Consider the following 25,085-nt stretch of genomic DNA (forward strand, 5'->3'; position numbering starts at 1 on the left):
GGCTGGAGGCAGAGCTCGGCCTGGAGCCCCAGCAGTTGCCTTGAAAGCCTGCATCGTGGAAAGTCAAGTTCAGAAGTTGTGCCACCAGCAGGGCCAGGGGTAGGAACACCAGCTCCGGAACCAGAGAGATCAAGGTGGGAATCCTAGCTCTGATTCTTACTAGCTGTGTGACCTTGGGCAACTTACTTAACTTCTCTGAGCCTCATCTATAAAATAAGGATAAGGACTGGATGAGATGATACAAAGTGCATAGTACACAGCACATCCCTCGGTAAATAATAAAATTATTGTCACTGTTACCAAACAAAATAAGTGTTCTGTTACTAGCGACCGTCCCCGCTCCTTTTAGCGGGTCCAGTCTGAAAGTCCGCCCCAACTGCCTCTCTTGGGACATAAGATTTTGAGGGATGAGCAGAAGGAGCTCTCTGGAAGCACCATCAAGCCATCTAGTTTAGACCTTTGCTTTTCGAAGGGAAACTGAGGCCCAAAGAGAGAGGGGGCCCCCTCACAGTATCACTCAGCCAGGTCTCCTCCAGTCCAGGGAGGTCACATTAAAAACCATCTATTGGGGGGCGCCTGGGTGGCTCAGTCGGTTAAGTGTCCGACTTCAGCTCAGGTCATGATCTCGCGGTCCGTGAGTTCGAGCCCCGCATCGGGCTCTGTGCTGACAGCTCAGAGCCTGGAGCCTGTTTCAGATTCTGTGTCTCCCTCTCTCTCTGACCCTCCCCCGTTCATGCTCTGTCTCTCTCTGTCTCAAAAATAAATAAACGTTAAAAAAAATTAAAAAAAAAACCAAACATCTATTGGGACACCTGGGTGTCTTAGTCTGTTAAGCGACTGACTTCGGCTCAGGTTCGTGAGTTCGAGCCCTCGTCGGGCTCTGTGCAGACAGCTCAGAGCCTGGAGCCTGCTTCGGATTCTGTGTCTCCCTCTCTCTCTCTGCCCCTCCTCTGCTCATGCTCTGTCTCTCTCAAAAATAAGTAAACATTAAAAAGAATTAAAAAAGAAATCTATCTCCTCCGCTTAGCCCATGGGCTCCTGGTCTCACATTCAGAAATTCTAAGGCTTTTATCTACACTCCACTAACTTCACCATGAGCTGCTCTGGAAACAGTCAGCAAGGCTGGCGAGGCAATTCTAGTCAATATCCCTGATGATGGTCAGCCTAGACTGCACAGCTCCTTCCCCAGTACCTTCCTTCGGCAGACTCCCCGGACTGGGCCAAGGTGGCACACAGCTTCCTCTGGGTAATCTGTCTGCCAGAAGCCAGCAAAGGCCTCAAAATCCCAGGGTGGAGAATTTTAAAACTTAGTCTTCATTTGCCTTTTATTAAAAAGCATAGGGAACACCTCAATGAGAATACACTCAATGCCGCAGCACTGAACACCTAAAAATGATTAAAATGGCAAATTTTATGTTACAGTTAAACTAGTCAGTTTTATGCTATCTATATTTTTCCACAATCAAAAACAAATAAAACCCCGGGGCGCCTGGGTGGCTCGGTCTGTTAAGCGTCTGACTCTGGCTCAGGTCATGATCTCATGGTTCATGGTTTCAAGCCCCGCGTCGGGCTCTGGGCTGACAGCTTGGAGCCTGGAGCCCGCTTCGGATTCTGTGTCTCCTTCTCTCTCTGCCCTTCCCCTGCTTGCACTCTGTCTGTCTCTCTCTCAAAAATAAATACACATTAAAAAAAATTTAAAACAACAACAACAACAAAACCCCTGATCTGTACCTCTACCGTTCTTGCCTCTCAACTGCAGCATCGCAGAGGGGCCAGCTCTGGAAGGAGCTCCAAGTCAGCGGTTTTGGCCCCCGTCGGCCACAGTCTTGCAGTGTGACCCTGGTTAGCGCCCTGCCCCTCTCTGGGTCTCAATTCTGTAATAGTGATGGAACTAGATGCACTCGAAGGGGCTTTCCAGCTTAGATGTTCTTTGAGTCTACATTCTGAGCGATCAAAGGGTTGCCCCCAAACCAGGAATTTTATACCACACCCTTGAGAGGGTAGAATAAGGCTGCAGGACATTAGCCCCCAGAACGTGGGGCCTCAGGATAAGGGAGGGAGTGAGGGTTCTCAGGGGCCTGTAAGGAGAAGCCAGCTGGAGTTGTCATGGAGACACGTGATAATAATAAACACACACCCCTCTGGATGCCCACTTGGTCCTTTGGAGTTTATAAAACACGCCCACATCCATTACCTCTGTGACCCTTTTATTCCACAAACACCCGGGGAGTCCATCTGTCCTCTGTGCCCGGCATTGGGCTGATTCAGGGCCATGGGGGCAAATGGGAAATGAGACATCTCTGGCTTCCAGGAGACTCCAGGAAAGAGAAAAGGGGCAGCCGTGTGGCCAGAGCTTGGACTGGGCAGACTGGGTCATGGTCAGGAGGAGGAGACAGCTTGGGCGAAGGCCCAGGAGAAAGAGAGAGGTCTGGAGTGTGCTGTTTGAAGGGGCTGGCCAGGTAGAGATGGGGGGAGGGCAGATTCCCTCAAGGCCTCCCAGGCCACTCGAAGAGGGAATTCTCTGTCCTGAGGGTACAGGGAGTCATCAGAGGGGTCACCGTCCTGCGGAGGGGGGGCACTGCCAGATTCGGGTGCACAGCATCACTCTGGGTAGAGAGTAGGTTGGAGGCCCAGTTAAGAGGCCACAGCAGCTGGCCAGGGGACACACTGGTGGCTCCTGTCTACAGGACTACAAATGCCCCAGTGGATCATGGATTTCCTTTCTCACTGAAGAAACAGAGGTTCACACAGGTCAGGTGACTGGTTGCTCAACGCCAACAGCAAGTTAAGGACTCTGGATTTGAGTTCTTAACACTTGCTCAGTCCCCAACCAAAGCTTTTCTTACCAACCTGAGCTACCTTCCAGCCCGCAAATTATACTAGTGAGTATAGTTTGTGAGTACACCTGCCAAGAGCTTAATACCCGTCAGTTCTGAGTGCCCAACATGCACTCATTCCTATATCCTCCCAACGACTCTAGGAGGTGAATACTCATTAGTATTCAGATGGGGAAACTGAGGCACTGGGAGGTTAAGTAACTTGCCTCAACGCACATAACTGGTAAGCGGCAGAGTCAGGATTATAGCAAGACAGCTACAGCCACTAAGCCTCCTGAACTACGGGGGTGGGGGGCAGGGAACGAGAGCTCCCGGGACAGGGGTACGAGGGCATGAGTTCTCGGAGGGGAGCAGAAGTGTGTCAATGCTCTCCAGAGCGTTGACGGAATCTGCCTGAACTCAGAGGGAGCAGTTAAACCAGGAGTCCTGAAACTGGAGGTGTAGGGTCAGCTCTGCCCTGAATTTACTGTGTGACCTCAGACTACTCACACCCTTCTCTGGGCCTTGGGTTTTGTCACCTGAAGCGTGAAACAAGATCTCCAGGCCCGCGCCCCCCCCACTCCCAGTTCTGCTTCTCTCACTCCTAGATCAACCCCTCCACCCCCACACCGCCACACCCCCAGACACTCCTAGAGGCTAAGGCAGGGGTGGGACTGGAGATGGGGGGAGGGGGCGTGGAGGGACCCACCCTCCTCCAAAAGCCTAGTCATTGCAGGAAATTCCCCCCCCCCACCCCCTTTCAGGCCTGAGCTTGGGTTGGGAGGCAGTGAGCCCCACCCACCCCGTTTCCCAGGGCCTGCAGGGACCAGGCTCCCACCACACTCTCCAGAGACCCGGCCTTGTTTAGAAAGTGTCTCCTTTGGAGCCTGAGTCACTGGATCCCTGGGTGGTCTGGGGGAAACCGCAGAGTTATTGCGAGTCCCGAGTACCGTGACTGGGAGAGGGGGGAGGGTGGCAGGTCCTGCTGCCACTTCGTGACCTCGGCCACTCAGTCTCTTCTGTCTGGGACTCGGTTTCCCCACCTGTGAACCAAGGGGCTGGCACGGGAGTCTCAGACCCCCATGAAGAACAGCCACTACAGGGCCTCTCCCTGACACTCGAAGCCACCCAAGAACCTCAGGAGGGGGGCAGGCCTGGGAGCAAGACAGCTGTAGGGTTGACGCCCCGGGGCCCCAGGACTCAGCCCTCATGCTGGCAGGCTATCCCCGAGGGACAGGCCCACCTCCACAAAGCCAATCACAACCGGCACCCAGGGGGAGCCCCCAGCTGGCATCCAACACAGAGGGCTTGTTCCTTCCCCCAGGGACCTCGGACAAAGGGGCACACAGGTGTAAGCCTGGTTTCTCCATCTGAAAAGGGGCAACAATTGAGACCATCGCTGCAGAGGTTCTCTTGGACTCGAGGTGTGTAAACAATTCTTTGCGTGTAGCAAGGGCTGGCAAACAGTGACTGCTTGAAAATGCTCGAGAGGAGGACCAACGCCTGGACAGTACAGGGCGGCAGGGGGACATGGGCGCAGGCCCGAGAGTGGCAACAGGGAATGAAAGGACCTGGGCTAGAGGGGGACCAGGAGAAAGCACAGCCTATGAGGCTTAACTCCAGAATTGATGCCATCTGCCTCCGCGGGGACCCCGAGAATCTGGAAGATGGCAAAAGGATGTCCCTTGCCGGTCCGCACAGAATACACCCTGTGGGGGGAAGTAGGCGACCCAGGTCATATCCAAACATCCATGGTTATATACGATTGAGGTAAACACTTCCCTGCTCTGGGCCTCAGTTTCCTCATCTATGAAAAAGGAGTGTCGATCTCCTGTGCCTCCTGCTCCCTGATGAAGGGGGACTGTGATCATAACTTCCACCCCCAGGCACTGCGGGGTGACTGGCTGCTTCCTCTGAGAGCAAAGAGCCCCTCTTGAGAGACTGGCTTTGGTGAACACGAGTAGCTGGGGAGCCAGGGCTCGGCCCACTCGTTCCTGCCTGCAGCCTGCGCATTCCTCCCACTGGGAAGTCCCTACAAAGAGCTTCCTGAAGGCCTGCACTGACCACCTCCCCAGCCCACACAGAAACCAGCTCCTTCCCCCGCCCCCCAAAAGCCACCCCAGCTCCTCGTCCTGACATCTGAGGGCCCCAGCCTCCCTTTCCAGTCCCGGCCCTGTGTTACCAATAGCTGATACGCGCTGATGATGGGCCAGGAACTGTGTGATGTCCTGATTTCTCCCAAACCTACTTCTCAGGTAGGAACAATTTTTATCCCCATCTCATACCACCTTATGGTAATAATACCAGGGCACATTGAGAAGTCTCTGGTGTATCCTGTAATGGCAGACACAGAATTTGAACTCAGGCACTCTGGCTGCAGAGCACGAGGGCCTGAAGGTTACCCTTCTGCTGACTTCTAGGGGTTCCATGCAACGGATGCCTCTTGGTTTCTGCCACTCCCATGGTGTCTCCCCTCTGCTCCTGTGCCCTCCGCCACCCCCAACCTGTGGCTTGCCTGTGAGGACCAGAGCCATAACATGCCCACAAAAGTGGCTCCTTATTCCATCTGGCACTCCGCTAACTGCCTGAGCCCAAAGTGACCCCCACACTGACCCCACACCAATACCCAGTAAGACCAGCATCCCGATGGGCATCTTCAGGGCAGGGCTTCAGGGTGGGGTGCCCTGGTGTGTCCAGCACCTGACAATGGTGCCAGTATGCCCTGCCACAGGGACAGGATTAGCAGGGGCGGGGAGAGTCCATTGGTAAATAACTTTGGGAAACAAAGCACAATGGTCTATTTCTTAGAGGATATGGTGGCCATGATCCCCACCTCCTGACATCCAGATTCTCATGCCGTCCCTCCCACGTCGTTAGCAAGAATGGTTCGTGTGATCCGTAGAACGTGGCGAAGTGATTGCAGATCACTTCCGAGATAAGGTGAGCAAGGATGAGGGCTTTGCGCATGTTCTCTCCCTCATCTGGATCCTTTGCTATGGGGGAAGCCACGTCACGAGTAGCCCGGTGGAGAGGCCTGTGTGGTGAGGAACCGAGGCCTGCAGCCAACAGCCACGTGAGTGAGCTTGGAAGTGGGTCGGCCCGCTCCAGACAAGCCTCAGATGACTGCAGCCCTGGCCGACAGCTTGACTACAACCTCACGAGGCCCTGAACCAGAACCACCCAGCTGAATCGCTCCTGCATTCTTGAAACACAGAAACTGCGAGAGATAAGAAACGTTAGTTTCAAGCTGCTACGTTTTAGGATAATTTATTACGCAGCAATGGATAATACACACGACTTCTCAGAGCATTTAATATGCTAATGTAAATCTCCAAGAAAGAAGATATACAATGTAACATTCCCCTTAGTTATCTGGCCAAGGAAACCTTCTTTTCTTGAGTTTTCTCAAGAGAGAAAACGGATTTTAATATGGCTCTGGTCCTACAATTAAATGTGACTTTTAACCCTGATCTGTCATGAGCTAGTCATTTGCCCTTCCCGAACCTCAACTTTTCCCTTTTATAGAGCAGAGAGAAACAACCTGCCTTTGCATGAATCATAAATACAACCCCAGATGGCCTAGCTCTGAGCTCTTTGGTGAGGGGTGGGAGGTCCTAAAAGGAGCTTCACCCTGGGGCTCAGGTGGGTTTCCCAAGGTGGTAGGTGGGCCTGAGGCCCACTGTCTGTCTTTCTTCCTCAGGCCACTTCCCCACAGTGCTGAGAATCAGTGTCTTCTAGCTTGTGCACAGTTCAGAGATGGGAGGCATGGACCTGAGCCTCCTCCATCAGACTGGGAGAGTTTATCCAGGATGGACGGCCATGTACCCTCCCTTCCCCCCATCCTGTGGACACACCGAAGCCACGGGCAGGAGGGAACACCAGAACCTTCTCTGGCCTTAACAGTAAACATATGCCCCTCCTCCCTTGTCAGTTTAGCCCCTCTACTCTTTATCTGGTAAAAGACTGAAATCAAGTTTCAGTGTGCTGGATGGGCAAGAAACCCACCGAAGCCCTGCATGTCCCTCGCTGTTAGAAAGAAAACATTAAAAAAAAAAAAAAAAAAAAAAAAAAAAACTATAATGTGAATACTTTATTATCAACGAGTGACTGGTATTAGCTTTTTGTCTGGGCATTAATATTTCAAAAACCATACGCCAAACCCAGCCTTCTCCACCTAGCTCTGCTGTATCATTTTCTTAAAAAATAAAATAAAATAAAATAATAAAGAAGAGGAGGAAGGAGGAAAGAAAGAAAATATATTTGTATTGAAAGAATTATAAGCCAAAGTGCGTCTTTCTTGTTTTGTCCATATACACACATTGCACCATACATAAATAATTACATTGTAAAAATGACTCCATAATTACAAGTATAATATATATTTCCATATAATATATAAAACTTTATATTAAATCTAGGTAGATGATATTGGGGGGGGTCTCGTCCGTGGTCGGCTGTAGGGGGGCGGGTTGTGTCTCTGGGCGGCGGGGCAGGCGGCCGCCGCTATCTGTGGTTGTTGAGGAGGACCTCCAGCCAGCAGGGGCAGGAGGTGATGAACTGCCGCGAGTAGCAGGGCCCCCAGCCCTTGGCGAAGCTGATGCGGACGCTGTTGGGGTCGTAGGGGCCGTCGGCGGCGTCGGGCTCGGGCCCCTGCTGGAGCAGGCCCGAGCGCTCGAAGTCGAACACCTTGATGGAGTAGCCGGGCGGCACTTTGCGCACCACGAGGGCGCGGCCACCGGGCGCGTCGAGCGTGGGGGAGTTGACGAAGATGGGGTGCTCGCCGCGGTTGTAGGCCCACACGCCGTCGGGCTCCTTGCTGAGCAGGATGCCGAAGCCGATCTTGCTGCGCGTGCGCCGCACCGACTCGCTGCGCTGCTCCAGGTTGAGCTGGCCCAGGCAGAAGCCGCTGCCCTGAGGTAGGTCGTAGAAGATGCTCACGGCCTGGTCGTACACCGCGTAGAGGCGGCCCACACGCGTCCGGTGCTCCCAGTAGGCCACGCTACACCAGTGGCTGGGCTTGGTGGCATCCGGAGACATGCTGGCGTCTGCGGGGCAAGCACAGGGCAGGGGGAGCGTTAAGGAGGGGGGAGGGGGACGCAGCACTGCTGCCTGGACGGGGGGGGGGGGGGGGGAGGGGGGGTCGGCGGGGGGGGTTGCAGCATTCAACAGACATGCGGGCACCGACCGCCTGCCAACTTGTCCTCAAGAAACGTAACTCACAGCAGAACGGCCCCCTACAGGCGCAAAGGGGGAAAACAAAGGTTACGAGCCTACGCAGAAGGCAAGGCGCCTACTGTGTGCTCGGTGCTAAGGCTACACAAACATGAACCACACTCGGCCCCTGCCCTGTAGACTTTTCCAAGCTCCAGCTAGCAGGGGATGGACAGTCCTCCCACACCCAAAGGAAGGGCTGAACACGGAGCACCTACAATGTTCCAGGTGCTGCATTTCTGACCCTGTCTGACCTCACTGGGTCCTAATCCCTCTGTGAGGAGACCACCTTCTCCTCATTTTACGGATGAGGATCCAAGACACCAGCTGCCTGCCCAAAGGCCACAGAGCTAGTGAGGGGCCCAGCCAGGATCTGAACCCGGCCAGTGTAAGCCTCAACCTGAAAAGAGTGGGGTTAAGTCATCAGGGGACATTTCCCCACTTGAAGGGGACTCAGGCATAGCAAGGCACGATGGGGTAGGAGAGTGGGCCCCCAGAATCCCTTCCAACCCCCAGAATGTTCCCAGCCTTGGTCTTGAGCATGATGCCTAGTCTCCCAGTCACTCCTATCCCCCACCCCTCGAGGTGGCTCTCTTGGCAGGAAGTGCAGATTTTCACCAGAACTGCAGCCCCTTCTGTGAGAAAGAGAAGCTGAGGTCTCTAAGTATTAAAGAAAATTGCCCCACAAGGGCTCCAGAGTTCGCCAGCTCTTGAAGATGTGTGCTGCTCCTCTCTGGGCCTCAGTTTCCCCATGGACAGCAAAGGGGTGGCCTGGGTGACTGAGATCCCTTTCCCCTGCAGCTTGAAGCATTTCTGCATGTCTGGATGAGCAATTTCCTGATACCAGACCTAAGACCACCCAGAGGCCAGGGCCCGTCTTGAAGGGCAGCCCCGTCTTTGCTGCTGTGTGTGGCCAGCTTCTCAGATTCCGAAGTCTTTTGACATCTGGTCTTTCCTTTGAGCTCAGAGCTCTGAGTAGCAGGTGGGCATCCATGGCTGCCCCGTGATGTGACATGTTCCCACATACCCCTTGGATGGGGCTTATGCACAGAGGGGAGAAAGTTCTCCTGAGAATGTGACGGGAACGCAGCAAGGTGCTTTATGGCATGGCTCCTCCACGAGAAACTGATCAGAGTCCAACCAAAGCCGAGGAAGAAAACACTGCTAACAACTTCATTCAGGAGCCGGGGTGAGGTCAGCTCTGTCTGCCTTCGGCTCAGCCCCGCCTAGAAGCCCCAGAGCAGCAGGGTGACAGGGCCCCTCACAACCTCTTATGCGCTGGGAGGCCCGCCTAGCCACCTAGCAGGAAGCTGTCTACCCGAGAGGCCTCCTGCAGGCTGCCAACTCTGCTGAGGCCGTGAGCTGGGCAGAGCCCCAAAGGGCGTGCCCCTCACCCTCTGCCTGGTGTTAAGGTCCCAGACATGGGTCCCCAGGCCACTCCCTGAGAATGTGTTGATTTGCCTCATAGTCTCCATCCAGGCCCTTGTGGTTTTTGCAGGCTGATGGGAGGTGGGGTGGGGGGAGAAGAGACCCTGATCCTTGCCCTCAAGTGATTTACCCCTTGGCCAGCAGGTAGAGAAACAGCTCTAGCCTGTGGTGCCACAGGGCAGGCACTAGGCCAGTCCCAGCAGGTGGACAGTCAGGAACACTCCAAGCCACGGACCATCTCTCCGCCCATCCATCTGGCACAGGTCTGGGGAGTTCCCAAGAGCCAGGAAAGCAGTGCTGTCCCAGCCTGGCCACGAAACCCCAGCACCGGGCTTCTCACGACCAACGACAGCGCCTGGGGTGCACTGGACACAGAGGTGGGGGAGCAAAGGCTCTGTGCCTGGGGAGTGTTGGGTGACAGGACGAGCAACACACATCACCAAAGGCCTTTCATGAGCTAGGCGCCCTCTTCACAACAGCCTCGGTTCACTCCTGGTCCCACCCCATTTCACAGGCAAGGAAACTGAGGCCCAGAGAGGTGCCGTTAACTGGTCAAGAATACACACGAGTGAGTGCCAGAGCCAGCATCTGTGCCAGGCCACGCTCCGGGCAGACTCCCCACTGAAACCCATGCACTAAACAAGTCCCTTCCCTTTTCTAAGCCTTAGTTTCCCTGTTTGTAACCAGGCTGCTCTCATGGTCTGAGTCTTGGAGGTGTTTAGCTGGTGAGTCACTCCCCGGCCCACAAATGAAACACCTCACTGAGTGAGGGTTACTGCTTTCCCCCCCACCTTTACAGATAAGGCTCAGAGGCCACCCAGTCATAAAGTGGCGGCTCTGCCCCAGGGTGTAGCCACTCCATTGTAAAAGGCAAGGGAGCAGTTTGACAGTCAGAATGTGTGTGTGTACGTGTGTGTATGTCTATGTGTGTGTGTGTGTGTGTGTGTGTGTGTGTATGTTGAGGGGGGGAGATTGAGAGCAATGGAACGGGTGGGGGGAGCATTTCCTGCCCCCTTTCTCAGCTCCTCCCACCCCAGCCAAGCCAAATGCCCCTCATAGTTACCCCCACCTCATCAATACCCAGCCTTGCTCCAGCACTCCTCAGGGGGATAGGATCCTGTGCTTGGGGGATGAACCCCACAGAGCTGCCCTAGGCCCTAGCCTGCCCCAACCGTCTGGCTCAGGGACAGTGCCTGGGTCGGGCCTCACCTCCGGCAGTCTCTCTTGTTGTGCAGGCTGGGTAACACTCCTAGCCAAGTTTTCCAAGTTCTAGGAGATGGACTGCTGCCTCCAAGAAGCCCTCTCTGATCTCTCCCTCCCATGTACCTACAGTCTTCAATGCAGCCACTCCCTATGCCTGAGCAGGTGTCTGTGCTGTTGGTCAGGGCCCCTGGCTGGTCTAGACTTTCACAAGTCGATACATTGCTTAACAGAGGGATTGTGAATGTACGGGGTTCCTACTGTTTTATTTTGTCACGTGCAGAATTATTAAAAACCCCAAGACTAGGGTGGCTGGGTGGCTCAGTCAGCTAAGTGTCCGACTCTTGGTTTCGGCTCAGGTCATGACCTCACGATTTTGTGAGTTCGAGCCCCACATCAGGCTCTGTGCTGACACTGCGGTGCCCACTTGGGATTCTCTCTCTCCCTCTCTTTTTTGCCCCTCACCTACTCGTGCTGTCTATGTCTCTCTCAAAATAAATAAATAAACTTACCCCAAGACCATCTACTACCACTAGCACAAAAGAAAGTATAATTTGATACTGATAAAATAGATAGGACCTAAATCAGAAATGTAAAAATTAATATGATTAGAGTATAAGAAATTTTCTTATTTTTTTCATCATGGACCAATGAAAATGTAGTCCTAAGACTGGCTTCTGGGAACCACTAATTGAACTGAATGTCCTTGTGCCCCAAAGATGGCACCCCGGGGGGTACAGGGTGACTCATCCACACACACACACACACACACACACACACACACAGAGCAGCAGGTAGCAGAACTGGGACCCAAACCTGAGACTCCAGAATTCTAATCTAATGCTTGTCCCATGAGCCAAAGGGTTTCAAAGTGAGACAAACCCAAGGCTCTTACCACTGACTGTGGCCATGGACAAACTGCTGTGTCCCCAAGCCTCAGTCTCCCCACTTGTAAAATGGGCTTCTTTGTAACCCCTAAGTCCATCTTTGGACTTTTCTGGAAACTCCAGCAGCAGATCAATTGGGTGGGTGCAGAAAGAAGCAGCTGTCTGTTTATTGGCCCCAGCACTGGTGCTAACTCTTCAAAGGCCAGGGCTCCTTAGGGGTGCCAGGGGTCATGACCCCGGGTCACCACCACAGGAGGTTACGATAGGAGAGCAGATGGCAATGCCCCTCACAGAGTGTAGAGCACTGTACTGGTGTCAAGGTTTAGCTCCCAGCCTAGAACCCAAGGGTAAAGAGAGGTGCCTCATATGCAGAGGAATGACAAATGGAGCAAGGAATGACTGAATGTCTAGAACAAAGGCGAGTGCCGCTACGGCTCTGTACACACACACACACACACACACACACACACACACACACACACACACACGGATTCGGGTCTCATGCAGCGGGACCGACACGAGCTGACGTGTTCTCTGCCAGCAAGACGCCAGGCCCCCCAAACCTCTGCCCTTCCCACAGTGATGGGGCCCCACCCCACCGCCACGCTTCTCATCCTCCGTAGGGCTGCCTCTGAGGGCTCAAGGGGACAGTCTTTTGCAGAAGATCTTTTCCTCCTCGTGGCTCCAAGGCTGTGGTCCCGCCATCAACCTAATTAGGAACCAGCTCCTTAATTGCAAATAAATACCAGGGAGTCAGACCCGAGTGAACAACATCAAAGATGACCGCGTTCTGACCGAAACTCCTGCTCGCTACCCCCTGCTCAGGGCCTGGCCTAGTTCCCAGCCAGACTCTGGGTCCCGGCTGGGAGGGCTCTCAGGGGAGGAGGAGAGGAGGGACACGGTCTGGGTCTGGCGCTATGTCTGGGGCAGACCTGGCAGAGTGGCCCCAGGCTGTGGGGGGAGCGTGTCAGGGTCCAGGCTTCAGGCCTGTATCAGGCAGCTCATCTTCCTTCTCCTGGCCTCAGGCCTCCCATCTGAACGATGAGCTCGATGAAAATTGCTGCAATTTAGTGAATGTTCACAGCAATTCAACTTGCAGTCATCCCAACTTGGCAAATAGCTCAGTTGTCCATCAACAGGAGAATGGATGTCATGGGCTGAATATTTGTGAACCCCCAAATTCATGTATTGAAATCCTAACCCCCAGTGTGATGGTGTTTGAAGGCAGGGCCTTTGGGGGTGATTAGGTCATGAGGGTAGAACCCTCATGAATAAAAGGGATTAGTGCCATTACAAGAGAGACCCAGGAGAGCTCCCTCACCCCTTTTGCCCTTCTGAGGACAGAGTGAGAATACATCCATCTGTGAACCAGGACTTGGGCCCTCAGTAGACTCCAAAACTACCAGTGCCTTGATCTTGGACTCCCCGGCCTCAGGACCCGTAAAAAATACACGTGTGTGGTTCAAGCCACTCAGGCTGTGGGATTTCTGTTACAGCAGCCCAAACAGACTAGGATAAGGGATACACAACAATAAGGTACACCCATACAATGGAACACGACTCACCAATCAAAAGGAACAAACTACTGAAACATACAACACCGTGGATGGATCTCAAGCGTATTGTGCTAAGTGAGAGAAGCCAGACACAGAAGATCTGCTGTTTGTTTCTATTCATATCACATTCTTGAGTAGACAACTAACCTCCGGTGATAGAAATCAGAACAGGGATTTACCTCCAGGACAGGGAAGGGGCATGGGGGAACATTATGGGATGACGGAAATGTTTCATATCTCGATCGGTCCAACGGGAACTTGGCTGTACTCACTGTCAAAAGTCATCGCCTGTACACTGAAGAGTTGTGCATTTCGTGGTAGGTATGACGCCTTGAAAGAAAAGGCAGGGAGTGGCAATGCGCTGCTCAGCCAGCTCTCTGTGGCTGTCCTGGAGCGGCCTCAGCAGGGCTCTCTGGTGGCCCAGGGGACAGCCCCTGTGTTTCCAGACCGGGCAGGGGCGGCCCGGCCTCAGCGGTGCCTACATTCCTGCCACCAGAGGGTGGTGGCCGCCTGTGGTGGGCAGGAGGAGCCAGCCAGCCACAGGCCCTCTCCCCTGCGCAGGAGCCAGTCCCTCCAATGGCTGGCATTCCTTCTCCTTGGCCTCTCTGCCCCGTGAATGTGCTGCGAGCCCAACGTGTAATTTTGTGGGGGTGCTGGGGCACCAGGAGCGCCGACTGCAGCCTGGGGGAGGCGGGGAGAGCTGCAATCCCAAGAAAAGCCTTTAGCTTCTTCGAATCAGCAGTATTCTGTCAAAACACAGGGCAGGAGCGTTCCTGTGTGCTCCCCCGTGGGCTGCGCGGTCCAAGAGCCTGAGCACACGCAGTGCAGCTTGTTTTCCTCGTGATCCCCCCCCTTCCCTTTGGCCAAACTGCCTTGGACCTAGCCATCCTGTGAAGGGAACCAGAGATGTGCCCAGATTCAAGCCTCTGGTCCCTTAGACTCGAAGAGAGCTAGACAGAGAAGGCTCAGAGCATGTGCAGGCTGGGCCCCGAGTCCTCGTGGTCTCCAGAGGCCTGGCTGGGCCGCCCATTCTCCTCCATGTTCAAAGCCGCTGCTACTGCTTCACACCCGCGTGGGGCCACAGCAGCCTCGCTGCGTCTCCCGGGGCTGGACGGAAAGGACAGACCCAGCCACACCCCAAATGAGCACAAAGCAAGGGCAGACAGACCCAGACCCCACTGAGAGCCGGGAAGGGAGACTCAGAGTCCCAGAGACGTGAAGTGACTCGCCTAGGGTCACCCAGTAAGTTGGTGGCAGAGCCGGAGAAGAGCCCAGAGGCTGGTTTTTCCAATCCCCTTGTCACGGGCCACTCTGGGGCCTCCTGCCCTCCTGGAAAGCTCCTTTCTTCTGTCCCATGTCATGCCTGTGGCTTCAAGTTCCCGTCCAACCGGCAGCTTTTTCATCCACGCCTGGGAGTAATTACGTGGCCCTGCATCTGGTTAACCTAACACCCCTTTAAAAGCCTTGTTTGCCCATTAGATAAGTAGTTTTTGTTATCAAACTTAAGGGGGGGAAAGGAGTTTCCACTTAACCTTCCTTTGTCATTTTAAGCTGCAGAAATGGCTTCAGGTTTTGCAGCGAATCCAGAGATGCGGCATTAATTAGAGGCTCTTTTTTTTTTTTTCCTTTGTTAAGGGAGGGGGGAGACCCGTCCTTTATCCACTGGGCTCTGGCAGTAAAAGCAGAGAAGGAATGTGCACGGGGCCATGTTAATGGTCAACAGCTTAGAACGAGCCTCTCTGCTGAACTCTTTCCAAAAGCAGGGCCCAGCTGACAGGAGTTTCCTCTTATTCGCTCCCACTCGCCCCTCCCCACCCCCCACCTCAGCTCCAGCACCTTTGGCTCCTAGAGGAAGCCAGGCTTCCAAGAGGAAGTTCCTAATCGGTCATTACATCACGGGCGGTCTGGCCACCGCTGCCGCCTGCACAGGGTCCACCTCAGGGGCCTTTCAGCTGCTGGTCTCTGGGGCTGAGGACCGCGCTTACCGCCACCTTCAGACAGTAGGCCAGCCAGCTGCTCTGCTGGGTTGTGGATTTTTACCCCCAAGACAGGGATGAGATGGGAGAGCCAGGGGGGAATGACAGCAGGGAAAGAGGGAGGCCACGAAACACACAGTCCAAAATTCATGATTTTGCAGGTGGAAAAACTGAGTCCCAAACAAGTAAAGTGACTGCCCAAGGTCACAGTGGAAATTAGCCATACAGCAAGGTCCCATCAGGTCTCCTGCACGGGGCTGAGTTAAGAATACAGGCTCAGGAGCACAGCTTCCTGCATGTGACTATCAGCTTTTGCCACTCATCAGCTGTGAAATCCTGGGCAAGTGACTTTACCTCCCTGGACCTCAGCTTCCTAAGCTGTAAAATGGGGATGCAATCATTGCTTACTTCATCGGGCTGTTGGGATTCGTTTCAAGAGCATCAAATAATGCCTGGTTCAAAATAAGCACTCCAGGGGCGCCTGGGTGGCTCAGTCGGTTAAGCGTCTGACTGCAGCTCAGGTCACGATCTCACGGTCCGTGAGTTCCAACCCCACGTCGGGCCCTGTGCTGTCAGCTGGGAGCCTGGAGCCTGCTTCAGATTCTGTGTCTCCCTCGCTCTCTGCCCCTCCCCCACTCGCCCCTCTGTTTCTCTCTCTCTCAAAATAAACATTAAAAAAATAAAGAAAAAAAAGAAAATCAAAATAAACACTCCATAAATAATAGCTATTATTATTTCTACTAATATTACCACTGTACAGTCTTATCCCCTCTATATCATTTATAGAAATTGTGTAATGGATTGGGTCGGCTATATAATTCATAAAGGTGTTCACATTAGGTAATAATATCTACAAAGATAAGATATGCCAAGGGAGTTAAGAATCAAGGGGAAACAGCGGTAGTTGTAGTAGTAATAGCAGTAATAAAATAAGCCAGCCAATAATAGTAATAATCAATAATATACCAGCCAACATTTAATGACCAAAAGTCAGGCAGAATATGAAGCACTTTAAATGCACTATTTCCACATACTGTCGATCCTCAGTCATTCCCATTTTAAGATGAAGGAACCGAGGTCCAAAGGTCAGGTTAACATGTCCACCGCCCTAAGCTAGGAAGTGACAGAGCTGGGACTTGAGCTTAACGACTATCTAGGCTTAGAGATGGGGAGGAGGTCTGCAGGGTGATGGCACAGGCCCTGTGCTACAACAGCCCAGCCAGGTCCACTCCAAGCTGGCGCAGGAAGGCTTTATAAAGACTGGACAGTAAAAGGGGTCCTTGGATGTGGCAATGTGGGGGCCACCTCCCCACCACCTGCTGCCCACCTTACCATTACCAGGAGGGCAGTGGCGTTTTCAGAGAGGGTGCCTTATCACAGCTACTGATGGCCCCCCATGAAGTCCCGCAAACTCATACACTTTCTTGGTTTCCAAGGATAGTTTCTCCCACACCACCCCTCCAAAAGCCAGTGAGCATTTCTTCTTTCTTTTTTTTTTTTAACTCTTTTTAATGTTTATTTATTTTTGAAAGAGAAAGAGTGTGAGTGGAGGAGAGGCAGAGAAAGAGGGAGACACAAAATCTGAAGCAGGCTCCAGGCTCTGAGCTGTCAGCACAGAGCCCGACGCAGGGCTCGAACTCCGGAACAATGAGATCATGACCTAGGCTGAAGTCGGACACCTAACCTACTGAGCCACCCAGGCGTGACCCCACCCCTCTGTGAGCATTTTTTACATGCTGCAGTAAGAAATGGTGGGTGATCTTGGGAAAGGGCTGCTAACCCTGGCTGGGACCCTGGAGGTGTGGGGAGGAGCCAGGCGCTCTGGGCCCTGCATCCATTCTGTCTTTAGAAACCCCCAAGTCCAGGAGGTAGAATCATCCCCTCCTGGGGGTGAACAGACCCCAAGGTGGAGGAGCCACACAGCACTGCAGCATGGGAATCCTGTCTGGCTGGCCTGACAACACTCTCTGCTGGCCCTTCATGCTGCCTCGTCTGCTCCCTCTGCTCTTTGGGGTGGTTCTCGGAGTGCCCGCCCTGGATGGGTTGAGGAGGGATGGGGGGTATAAGGACAGTCAGCGGCCATGGGCTGTAACCGGCCTTCTCTAGGGAGAGGCCTGCAGGGTCCTGCAGAAGGCGCCCTGACCCTGGTCTGCTCGGCCCCACATCTCCAGTGGAACAAAGTGGCGGCCTGGGCTGAGGTGGGTAAGGTTTCCACTCCTTTCATCTTGTGCGGTTTCCAAACAAGTCCTGCAAAGCGAACTCCGAGTGCCGATCCCCCGACAGAAAGCAAGCTCCCACCCGGGCCCCGATACCCACGCCTGCTCGGCATCCCCTCCGGTCTCCCCAGGACCTATGGCCTCAGGGGAGACAGAGGAGGACACCCGGGGCCCCCGCTGCCAGCAGATCCATCTGGCCCTGCCGCCCCAACAAGACTGTTCCGGGCTCCCTGCACTCAGGGAACAGTGGCTTTTCTCCCTGGGCCTCGGTGCTCTTCTTACACTCTGCGGGCAGCTCTAGGCTCTGAGAGGCACCCCAAGGCTGCCATCAGACTGGGGGACCAGGCTCTGCACCAGTAACACTGGTGTACCCGCCTGGCCCTCCTACAGGAAACCCGACTGCTTAAGCCAGAGATGAAGACCCCAAGGGAGCAGAGGAGGGCCCGAGTCCGGGTGGGAGAATTCTGTGGACAAGTGTCCCGCCGGGGCAGAGACAGCGATAAGCGGCTTATAAAACCAGCCCACGTTTTCGAGAGGGAACCAGTTTCTGCAACAAAAGCCTCTGAACTTTGCTCCCATTCCAAGTCCCCTTTTGTCTTATCACAAAGTCAGACTCGGAATACGTTTGTTTGTTTTCTTACCCAGAGACCTGCCAGGGTGGGAAAGCCTTGCTTTTCATGTTGCCCCTGGAAAGATTCTAAAAGAACACTATTTATGCAAGATAATAAAGCTGGGTACCTCGGTCCCCAGGAAAGAGGTGGCAGTTTTGAGAAGGGAAGGAGCCCCCAAATCCTCCCTGCCTGCAGGTGGCCACTGCTGATGGCCAAATCCCCAAATTCACACCCAAACCAGGCCCCTCACTGGCCTTCAGGGTTCTTGGTCGGCTGAGCCTGGGTTTTCATCTTAAGGTGCCAACATTCGCTGACTCACTCCAACCTTGACTTCCCTTGACAGAGAACAAAATCGGCCAGTTGGAGGTGTGGATGGGGACAGCCGGGGCATGCGGCAGAGGGGCAGGGATGCTGGCTCGTGGCGGATGGCGGTGTGCTTTGGGGAAGCCCATCTCTAGGCACATTCCTGCCCTGCAGCCTCCCAGAGCTGGGACAACTGGGGGCACCTCTACTTTTCTTTTACTTCCCAAATACAACTGGAGTTTTGCTGGCAAGCCTCCTGCCCCAGACTTCTACTTGGACCCAGTGTAAAACCATGAAAGCAAAGTACCTCAAAACTGCCCTCAATCAGCCTGTCTCTGCTCTCAGGGGCAGGAACCCATCCTGGTACAGAAACATCCCAAGGGATCATCAGGAGAGGCCCCCACAGCCTCACCCCCTTGAATCCCTGGACTCACCATCTCCTGCCATGGAGGTCTCTTAGCTCCCTGTCCCTCAAACACCCCACTCCATGTGTACTTTGTGCACCCTACTCTCGCCTGATCTGTCAGGCTCCCGACACCACAGGCCGTGGCAAGGTGAACTATTGCAAATCCAGGCAGCTCCATCCGGGTGTCTCCATCTCTCAGTGCCAGGACCAGCTACACGATTTGGGAACTCAACACCAAATGAAAATGCAGGATTCCTTGTTCAAAAAGTATTCAGAGTTTCAGTGGTGAAGGCAGAGCATTAAAGTGAGCAGAGGCCCCTTCTGAGCGTGGGTCCTGAGTGAGGCACAAGTCACACACCAACAAGGTGGCCCTGCTGGAGTGCTAGTTTCTCCTTGCAGAGTACCTCGCTCGAAGGGAGTTAGTGAAGGGCCTAACAACAGTGTCCTCCTCCCATCCCGCCGCTGGTCAGCCTCCTGCTCAACCGTCAAGACCCCGATGTCACCTCCTACAGAAAGCCTTCCTCAGTCCCGGGGTGTGACCACATTCTATCTGATGCTGTCAAGAGGGCATGTGTCTCCGCCCTATGCACCTGCATGCAGGCTTCCCTGAGACCCCTCCTCCCCTGGGACTTGGCACTGTGAACCTGACAGGGTGCTCTCAACAATGGGATGCCTACTGGATTTAACATCCTAGAGCTGAGAGGGCAGTTGGGAAATCTACGGGTTCTCCCTGGGTTTGAAAAAGGTGAGCAGCAGCATCCTTCCCATCTAACAGGTGATAACACCGATGCTCAATGCTCGGAAGCCAGGACCGCAGGCAGGGAGGAAGGGGCGTCGCTCCCACCTGCTGATCCTCATGATGCAGCCTGGCCAATGGAATCCCAGATGAGCTCACTAGGTGCAAGCTGTTTCAGAGGCTAAAAAAAAAAAAAAAAAAAAAATCGCCTACAGCCTACAGTCATCTGTCTGGCAGCGGGGGTGGATTTAGCTTCTCTGGCTTGCTGAGTCTACCAGGGTGAAGGGAACAGAGGGCATGGCTCTGAACGGAAGAGCCAAAGAACAGGGTGGGAGGCTGGTTTTCTTATTTGCAGAGCTCTCAAAAATAAGCCTCGTCTAACACCAGCCTGTTAATGTTTACCAACAAGACAGTTTGACCTTTGCAGGTCAAACACACCTGCCTCATTTGTTTAGGATAAACACCCCAAAATTAAAGCACCAGGGGCAGGGGCATTCGGCTCAAAAATAATCCTCCCATTAAATCCTTTTCTTTAAAATATCTTTTTGTAACACAAAGTGCATAATCCATGCCTCTTGAGTGAATGCAGAATCCAACTACTGGGTTTTCTTAAAGTGAGGGTTGCCCGAATCATTCTTGTATATTTCTAGAACAAACAGGAGTGCTTTGTAATAGGCAAAAGACTAATATTGACTGGAGAGATCATTAAGCCACAATTAAATACTAATATTTGCTGTAAAGAATGCAGTAACATGAGACTTAAATGTTCCCTGCAAAAACGTTGCAAAATGACCCACCGGCTTGGCAAAAGCTCACCCTTGCGACCAGGTCTCCTGTTTGTGGCTGGGCTACTGTGTGCAGCTTAAAGCAGTTGAAGCTTCTCCGTGTGTCGCTGCCCAAACTCCAAGCTGCCTGTAAAGGCCTGGCTTGTTTGATCTGGGGCAGGAGGTGCAGGGGAGGGAGCCAGTCAGTCTGTGCATCCCGTCAGGCTAGCAGGTGGACACAGTCCCACAAGACCTGGCCCCATGCTTCAACCCTAAGTCCAACACTGGTTCCCGCAGCAGCAGGAGGCCAGGCTTGGTTCCCGCAGCCCCTACAGCCCAAGCCAAGAAGGTGGCTCTGTCCCCCCATCAGTGGTGATGGTGGGATGCTGTTTTTAACCATGGAGGTTTTCCAATTCTCCAAGCCCATTCATTCGTAAGTGACCCCGTTTTAGGTTACGGATTCTGAAGCTCAGAGAGGTGGGGGGACTGTCCTGTGGTCCTCAAGGGTTAACAAGGATGCAGGATCAGGGCTTGTCCCTGTCTTCTGTCACTGCCTCCCACCAGGCACCCTGGGAAGGTGAGACATCACCTCAGTAACAGTTTTGTATTTCTTAACATAATTCCTCAGCCTGTGTCTGAATACACATGGGCACATGCTGCAGGACTCCAGTCGGTAATGCATCAATAACATGAGAGTGATGGTCACAACGGTCAGCTGTGATTCCACCTGGTCTCCCATGGCTAATTTTTCAGCTAAGAGGGGCACATGGTTTGTTTTCCAGGATCCAGTGCATAACCCTTGATTTCTTCTAGAAAAGACGAGAAGCCCAGGGAGACATCTGGGCTGGACCCAACTGATGGCAGTGCCCAAGTGCCTTCTAGAATTGCCTCCCCCTACAGAGGGCTGTTTGCAGCCATAGGGACCTGAGTCATAGTGGGAGAAAGGAGTGCCTTTCCTGAATCATGGGCAGGCACGAAGGGGGCTCTTGGGGAAGGAGCCTGAATAATTGTGTCTACTCTAGCAGCAGTCTACTCACGCCTGGCACATGTGGGCCTAGCACACACTGGCAGAACTTTGCTAAGCAATGACCCTGCTTACAGTTGCTGCCTGCACCCTTTGCCATTGCTGGGTTGTTCCTGAGGCCTCGTCTCCAGTCACCCCAGGGGGGGTCCAGCTGCTACTAAGCACCTACTGTCTAACATGCAGCATCTCATTTAACCCCGAGAACAATCCCAGGTGTAGTCTTACAGAGGAGCAAATGTAGGCTCAGGGAAGTTTAAGCCCCCTGCCCGGAGTCACACAGCCAGTTGGTGTGAATCTGAACCCAGGGCAGCCAGACTCCACACCCACTGTTCCTTCCATTCCTCCTCAAAGAGTGTGTCCCAGTGGGCACTCGGCTTCTACCCTAGACCCAGCTCCACCGGGCGGTCGGGGCGGTCCCCCTCCCTGCCATCTCCCACGGGTTGTGACTCGTACCTCCTCCACCGGGGCTGGCGCCGGCCACGCTGCACCCCCCCCCCAACCTCCCCCCTTCCAGGGGGCACAAATGGCCCTGCAGGCCGCCAGCGTCTGCATTCCTGGAGCACATGCCCAAGTTGGGCCCACTAAGGAGGATCCCAAGTAATTCGGCCCATAAATCATGGCCATTGTGAATTTCCCTTTTAGCCACAGGCAAAGTCAAACTTTTCCTTCCCCCACTGCAGTTAACCACTCTTTGTTCACTGTATCTCTGCAGTGGCTGGGGGCCTCCGCCTGGCTGGGGGCCAGCCCTCAATTATTAATTAATCTGGGAGGCGCAGGTTGCATTCCTGGCCACCTAACCACTTCCTCCTCCGTCGGTAGGGGAGCTCGCAGGCCAGGCCCCTTTAGTTGTATCACGCGTCGCACTACATCCCAGCCCTATCTTGTGGCCGTAGCTGCAAGAACAGACGCTTAAAACCAGAGTTAAAAATAACAGCAGAAAACCCAAACACACAGAAGTCTCCTTTTCCAGCTCCATCCCCAGCTGGGTGCCACCATCACCATAATACCATGCCATGCCTCGGTTTCTCGTCTGTGCAATGGGGAGACGTTCCCCCGACACGCAAGGCTACTTACTGTCTGTGTGCGCATGTGCAGAAAGGGGTAACTGGTGAGCCCTCCCCTGAAAATTCTCACGAGCCAGAAAGGGAGACACCAAGACTTAGAGCTGAGAGGCCATCTGAGGCTGGGCTGGGCAGGGTGCTGCCTCTAATTCCATCTTGCTTTATCCTGACCGGATTAAGGCAAGTGACAGGCAGGAGACATAGAGCTCAGGTTTATTAGTCATTCAGGTGCATGCAGAGATGGGGACGAAGAGGGTGGACCCCTCTTTGGGTCAAGTCTTTGGGAGGTCTTTGCATGAGCAAACACCCCCAGAAATCTGAGGGTCAGCAGAACAAGGTGACCACCCTTGGTGTGAAGGTATACCCCCTGTGATAGTGGGATCCAGCCGGGAAATCAGAGTACAGGTCTCCTAAGACCAATGCTGCATCCTTGGACCAAGTAGGATCTTTTTTTTTTTTTTTTAATGTTTATTTATTTGTTTTTGAGAGAAGAGAGAGAGAGAGAAAAGGAGAGAGAGAATCCCAAGCAGGCTCCGATAGCTCACGGATAGCGCAGAGCCCGATGCAGGGCTCAAACTCACGAACTGTGAGATCATGACCTGAGCCAAAATCAAGAGTCAGACGCTTAACCGGCTGAGCCACCCAGGCGCCCCCAAGTAGGATCTTTAATTCCTAATTAGAAGTAATGCTGAAAGACTCATGCCAGTGCTGGCTGGCGGTGAGACCAGTGAAGGACAAAAATGGTAGAGGGAACACACTTCAGATGATAAAAAAGGATAAACACATATTTGTTGTTGCCGGAAACTGTCATCAAGCATCACTTGGTCATTTTCCTCCTCTTCTCCTTCCTCCACTGGCCCCATCCACACCCCACAATCTGTCAACTTTACCCAGAGTGTCCACAGGCCAGTCAAGCTCTGGGGACAACACCAGCGGGTACAGCCTAGGAAAGACCTCTGGAATCTCATGCTTTATCTACTCCATAACTTGTCTGCTTTTGATCTGATAAGACAAATGATTTTTTTCCCCCGGAGTCTTCACATAGCGTTGACACTCTGGGGAGGAAGGGACACTTTTGGCTTCCCTTACCCTAAGCACTGAGGCTTTTGGATAAAGCATGCATGCTGCCAAGATAAATTATTGTGCACATACAATAAAGTACCATTAATTAGGACTCATAAATCCAGAGTTTGTAATAATTCCGAAAGCAGCTGGGTTGAAGTTAAAAAAAAAAAAAAAAGAGTTTTGATAAACAAATGCAAAATATAAATAAGGTTCAGGAGAACTGTTTATCCTACTAGGACTATATAAACAACTAGCATACCAATTACAAATCGCTCTTATCTGTTCACTCAAGCACATCTCCAAATGACCTCCAATAGGAAACATTACCCGGTTAGCATCACAGTCCGTGGTATTTGAAAATCACAAAACTCGGTTTCTTAGACAGCAGCCTTTCCAATTACCCACCACCCAATCTGCCTGCACTGGTGACGAGTCCCTGAGTTGTCACTGTTCCCTTTCCGTGTATCTGGAAAGAAGCCACTTGGACGGCTGAACCCCCACAGGACCCCAGGGTCCTCCAGCAGCCACCCAGGAGGCAATGTCGTCCTCGGCTCTGGCACGCCAAGTTGCCACCCAGTTATCTCCCTACCCATCTTAAAGCAGCAGCGCTTCCTAGGGCGTTGGGCCAGGGGACCCAGCCAACTGGGGCATTTGCACGTGAGAGCAGGTGAGGAGGGGCCCCGCCCCACGTAGAAACCCCTCAGGCGTCAACTGCAGTAGGTGAACCGAGGCCGGTCACGGCCTCCTGGGTGATTTACGAATAAGCCAGGCTCCATGTTTTCTCTCCCTGGGAGGCAGCTGCATTTTCAACTCCAGGGCATCAATACTGTTTTCTGGGGAGCAGGCAAGGTGAGGGGCCCGCAGATAAGCACAGGGAGCATGGGGTGGCAGGAAGAGGCCCCGGGCGAGGTTGGGGAGCCGTCAAGCTGAGAGGGTGTGTTGGTCCTGGCCCGCGAGGGCCAGACTGCAAGGCCCCAGAGAGGCGGGCAGTGGGCCAAGCTGGAAATACCGAGGGCTGCTCCAGCTCAAGCAGACGGCCCTGCCAAGTCGGGGAGGCGGCACTGACGGGGGAATGGCAGGTTCCGGCCGGGCGGGTCCCCAAGGCCACCGAGTCAGGAGCAACCGCCTGTGTCTCCGGGCACGTGGGGGCTAGAGCCGTGCCAGGGAGACCCAGAGCCGCCAGTCTCCCTGGGGTGCCTCTGTCCTGACGCTACCCTGCGGCCCGCCAGCCTAAGGACCCCTGAGGAATGTGGAGCCCCTCCGAGTGGCACTGACCTTGGGCAGGGAGTCAGGCCCAGCCTCCAGGCCAGAAGATTTTTCTTCTCTCCCCACCTTCTTCTCCTAGCTCTGGAGGGGGGGCCCAGCCGAGCCCCTGAGACCACCGCCCATGTGGGGCCTGCTGCGACTGGCCTTGTAAGCATTTCAGACACCTCCTGGATCACCAAGACCCTGACAGCATCCACCGGGTGATGGAACCAGCCTCGGAGGGGCTCCCAAGGCTAGCGGGGGCCTCTCTGCTGTGTCCCGTGGGGCAGGGAAGCCAGGCATACTGGTGGATGCTTTTTCTCTGATGTTCCAACTCCTCCACACCTCCCTCCTGGGCTTCAGCAGTTGCTATCAGTTAAGACCAACGAAAACACTGAGGCAAGAGGCTTACACATGCATGCATCCTGCCACCAGGACATTCTGCCACGGACGCCATGGGCTCTGTAACTGACCCACAGTTTGTTCAGAAGGATCTCCATGCATACATTTGGAATCTCAGCATGACTTGGTTCAACCCTTGCCTTCCTCTTGGCCTTTTACCGTCAAACCAGCAGGTGGA

The 25,085-nt window shown here is 53.7% G+C and overlaps 1 protein-coding gene across 2 annotated transcripts in view; it reads right to left on the minus strand.

Moving 5' to 3' along the window:
- Positions 1-7,051: 7,051 nt before the first annotated feature.
- The window catches only part of SMAD6 (SMAD family member 6), a 76,385-nt gene continuing 58,351 nt past the window's right edge, over positions 7,052-25,085 (minus strand). For both annotated transcript variants that reach the window (XM_053223842.1, XM_027067597.2), the window contains one exon: positions 7,052-7,861. In XM_053223842.1, coding sequence (XP_053079817.1) covers positions 7,320-7,861 — 542 coding nt within the window. In that variant the 3' untranslated portion in view covers positions 7,052-7,319. The remainder of the gene's footprint in view (positions 7,862-25,085) is intronic.

Source organism: Acinonyx jubatus, chromosome B3 (genome assembly GCF_027475565.1).
Source record: "Acinonyx jubatus isolate Ajub_Pintada_27869175 chromosome B3, VMU_Ajub_asm_v1.0, whole genome shotgun sequence".
In the NCBI taxonomy this organism is placed as follows: Eukaryota; Metazoa; Chordata; class Mammalia; order Carnivora; family Felidae; genus Acinonyx; species Acinonyx jubatus.